Source organism: Aegilops tauschii, chromosome 1, assembly GCF_002575655.3.
Source record: "Aegilops tauschii subsp. strangulata cultivar AL8/78 chromosome 1, Aet v6.0, whole genome shotgun sequence".
NCBI lineage: Eukaryota > Viridiplantae > Streptophyta > Magnoliopsida > Poales > Poaceae > Aegilops > Aegilops tauschii.
The window spans coordinates 261,358,310-261,362,935 of NC_053035.3; the positions used below are offsets into that span (position 1 = coordinate 261,358,310).

At 51.0% G+C, this 4,626-nt stretch overlaps 1 protein-coding gene across 1 annotated transcript; it reads left to right on the forward strand.

Annotated features, from left to right (window-relative positions):
• The first annotated feature begins 291 nt into the window (after positions 1–291).
• LOC109775340 (cytochrome P450 84A1) lies at positions 292–4,142 on the forward strand. The gene is made up of 2 exons (XM_020334093.4): positions 292–1,366; positions 3,136–4,142. The coding sequence occupies exons 1-2, from the start codon at positions 419–421 to the stop codon at positions 3,802–3,804; spliced, it is 1,617 nt and encodes a 538-aa protein (XP_020189682.1). The 5' UTR covers positions 292–418; the 3' UTR covers positions 3,805–4,142.
• The last annotated feature ends 484 nt before the right edge of the window (positions 4,143–4,626 follow it).

A 4,626-nucleotide genomic window follows, 5' to 3' on the forward strand; every position in this document is an offset into this window, starting at 1 on the left:
TCCGTGCTCATATAATTAGTAAATACTTAATTTGGTATTCCACCAGCAAGCAAACAGTCAAGCTTTAGGAAAATCCATCTTCTTTCTACTATACACCAGCCCTTCCCACTACCATTTGTACTCCTAATCCACCCCTTTCTCATGATCCAAAATAAATAGGGTAAACAAGGGAAAGAAACGTTGAAAAATGTGATGATGTGGATGCTATCAGCATACATGTCTCAACCTAATCTGGAGAGATCTCCCTGATCTCACCTACTCCTCCGCCCAAACTATATATAAACCCGGCACCCTCCACTTTTCTCCTCAGCTCTACCCCAAGAGCGTTACAACACATCAACCTAAAACCCACACCGTCGAATCGAACACCCAAGAAAAGCCAAAAACAAGTTAGAGATTCTAGTTCGAGTATCTATCAATGGCGGGTTTGGCCAAGACCGCCATGGAATGGCTCCAAGATCCACTGAGCTGGCTGTTCGTCGCCTCGGTGGTCTTCGTGGTGCTGCAGCGGCGCCAGCGGGGCAAGGCGCCGCCGTTTCCTCCGGGGCCGAATCAGCTGCCGATCGTCGGCAACATGTCGATGATGGACCAGCTGACCCACCGGGGCCTCGCGGCGCTGGCGAAGCAGTACGGCGGCCTTCTCCACCTCCGCCTCGGTAAGCTCCATGCCTTCGCCGTGTCGACGCCGGAGTACGCCCGGGAGGTGCTGCAGGCGCAGGACGGTGCCTTCTCCAACCGGCCGGCGACCATCGCCATCGCCTACCTCACCTACGACCGTGCCGACATGGCGTTCGCGCACTACGGGCCCTTCTGGCGCCAGATGCGCAAGCTGTGCGTGATGAAGCTCTTCAGCCGGCGCCGTCCGGAGACGTGGGTCGCCGTGCGCGACGAATCCGCGGCGCTCGTCCGCGCCGTGGCTCGGCGGAGCGGCGAGTCCGTGAACCTCGGCGAGCTCATATTCAACCTTACCAAGAACGTCATCTTCCGCGCCGCGTTCGGTGCGGGCGCCGCCGCGGACGGCGACGGCGGCAAGCAGGACGAGTTCATCGCCATCCTCCAGGAGTTCTCCAAGCTGTTCGGCGCGTTCAACATCGGCGACTTCTTCCCGTGGCTGAGCTGGGCGGACCCGCAGGGCATCAACGTGCGCCTCCGCGCCGCGCGCGCCGCCCTCGACGAGTTCATCGACAAGATCATCGACGAGCACATGACGAGGGGCAAGAGCCCTGACGACGTCGACGCGGACATGGTGGACGACATGCTGGCGTTCCTCCCTGAGGCGAAGCCGAAGAAGGCCGCTGGCGACGGCGGGGACGAGCTGCAGAACACGCTCCGCCTCACGCGTGACAACATCAAGGCCATCATCATGGTACGTGAACCAAAACTTCCGTTTTTACTCCCCTAATCAATTACTACCATATATGCGCACGAAAAACAGATCACCAACGCAATATTTCGCCAGATAAACGGACAAAAAAAGGCAAGCGATTTTCTTTACCTCGAAAGAAATCCTGATTTATGGTAGTAATTAATTTTTTTTGCGGGAAAATGGTTTGTTTATCACTACGCGTGGTCGATTAATGCCTGGCGAGTGCAAGCGATATCTGACGATTATATTAAATAAGATACTCCTACTCCAGTAAGGTATACGGCGATCGAGCTGTTTTTGAGGTCAGTTTTTATCGTCCAGAAGTACTACCATGCAAAAATATAAAAATAAAAATAATATCATACCAAAAAAAAGATCGTGCAGATATCTCCATATATACGGCGATTAATGCACACGTCAATGTCCAGCACGTGGTGTAATAGACATCCGCTAGTGGCCTATGCTTGGTACTACCATGTTGTATGAAATTTCATCGGAATTCCAGCAAGTAGTACTAATATATTTGTGGCAAATAAAATCAATCCAAAGAGAAATCAAATTTTTATCAGATTATTTGTCATGTGTTGGCCCGAGGTCAGGGCACATCATCGAGCTTGCTCCCTTGAGCTTTCGTCCACATTTTGCACCCAGAGCCGTAGCGGGGCAGACACCTCGCCTCAGAGCAGTAGAGACACGTGACGAGCACATTTTTCTCCCCTTCCGAAAGCCCGATCCAACCAACGAGGAAGTGGCGCCGTATACACTACGGGCAAGCCGCTTTCATGCATGAACCACCATGACGTAGCATACATACAGTAGGTACGTTGGACCATACTAGTTATGTTTGTCTCCTTACGTACCGGAATATTAAGACCTTATTATGCACCGAAGGCCGGATAACAATGCCAGATCCAGCGCCGAGAGCTGGCACATATATGTGAGGCGTTGCCGGAGCCTGGGGACCTATTTTGGTTCCTTCGTTCGAGGGGGAAAACCCCCGCCACGCCTCGACCATGAACGATCATCCGGATCACGCTCGGTGCAGGCGGAACTACTGTTGAAAGGTAGCGAGAAGCCGCGCCCATGCAGCTATGGCTGCTAGTAATCTGCTTGTACTTTTCAGTTCTCACTTGCTTCATTCACGCCCACACACACACACACACACCGTGCCCCTACATCATTTTCAACTTCTACCAAAGAAAAACCAGGCGCTGAGAACCAAATCACGCACGAAAACTTCCAAGATTGGGGCTCTGCATCCGACTTTTTATGGTGCGTCGTGTTTTCACCTTATGTCACACGCAGATAAGCTTTGGCCGGCCGGCCGGCCGACTTGGTGTTGTAGTGCGTGTCACCTTCCTAAGTGAAAAGCTCTCAACCAAGCTCTCAACCTCTGACCACAACGGCTTCCCTAAGCTTTGTACCAACCGCATCGTTTTCTTTACTTTCACGGGAGGAATCATGTTAAGCCTCGGCCCTTCTGCGATGGAGTGCACGCCGAAAAGGAAAAACGACCACGACCTCGTAACTTCAGGACCGGCACAGCACTAAGCGTCCAAAATTGGACACCTATGCTACGGCCTACTGTTACTGTGCGCATGCATGACACCTGTTTGCGATCTCGTTTTATATACTGTATGTGTCATCTGAGACTGTATCTTATATATATATACCGTACTGTATTGTATATTTTATATACAGTACGCATGTATGACACCTGTTTGTCATCTCATTTTATAAACTAACCTGTTGACGTGGATGTGTGGCAGGATGTGATGTTTGGTGGGACTGAGACGGTGGCGTCGGCGATCGAGTGGGCGATGGCAGAGATGATGCACAGCCCGGACGACCTCCGTCGATTGCAGAAGGAGCTCGCTGACACGGTGGGTCTCGACCGGAATGTGGATGAGTCGGACCTCGATAAACTCCCCTTCCTCAAGTGTGTCATCAAGGAGACGCTCCGGCTGCACCCGCCCATCCCGCTACTCCTCCATGAGACTGCAGAGGACTGCGTTGTCGGGGGCTACTCCGTGCCCCGAGGCTCCCGTGTCATGATCAATGTCTTCGCCATCGGTCGCGACGCAAAGGCATGGAAGGATCCGGACACGTTCCGGCCGTCCCGGTTCATGGCGGGGGAAGGGGAGGCCGCCGGGGTCGACTTCAAGGGCGGCTGCTTCGAGTTCCTCCCGTTCGGGTCTGGTCGCCGCTCATGCCCCGGGATGGCGCTCGGCCTGTACGCGCTGGAGCTCGCCGTTGCCCAGCTCACCCACGGGTTCACCTGGGCCCTGCCCGACGGCATGAAGCCATCGGAGCTCGACATGAGTGACATCTTTGGCCTCACTGCGCCGCGCGCTACCAGGCTCTACGCCGTGCCCACACCCCGGCTCACCTGCCCCTTGGTCGCTGACGTTGATGTCGACGGAACGCATCAGGCGTGATATCATACGCTTGCATGTGCGATCTATGGTATCTACCGGCTGCACAGGGTGGAGGTGTCTGGTCAGAGGTGGTGGTGGCGCCATTGCAAGAGTTTGGTGGTTTTCTCTTGCATTTTGTTGTTGTTTTTCTTCTTCTTTTTTGCCTTTTGAATTCTGATACTGCAAAACATAATAAGTGGATCTCCATGCTACCTGCGTGCATGCTTAGGTTACGATTAAGCATATGATGGTGTTCTATGACTAAGAACACAAACTGTATAAAACCGTATTGTTTGAGACTTGTTGGGCCCAGATTCTGTAAATTTTCTTCATATGACAATTTCTTTTAAGATCGCAAAGATTGGCCTGTCCTTTTTCTTATCTCATATAGTGATATATTAGTTTGATGTGAAAAATTCGCATGGATTCGAAGTCCACGCTTCTGCAATTTGCTTAGGTACTTCAAAGCCGTTTGTCTGCATTTTAAGGGCACTTTTTCGGATTTTTAGAACAATAACGGGGCATTTGCACAAAAATAATACTTCATCCGTCCCTAGTGTCGAAAACGCTCAAATATTTTGGGATGGTGGAAATATATAATAGTAGCGCACAACTACTCAACTATGTTTATCAATGCATATACTTCCATATAGCTAGTTATTCTTTACTAACGCCGAATATATATAATTGACAGTAATGCAAATAGCTAGTGTTATAGTGCAAGGACAAGATTAATTTAATCCTTAATTTAATAGTCGTCCTTCCACAGTTCGTACAGGATGATGTTTAAGTGCGATAATCTAGGCATTAATGTAACTTGTGAGTTGCGAGTACATGATTTGG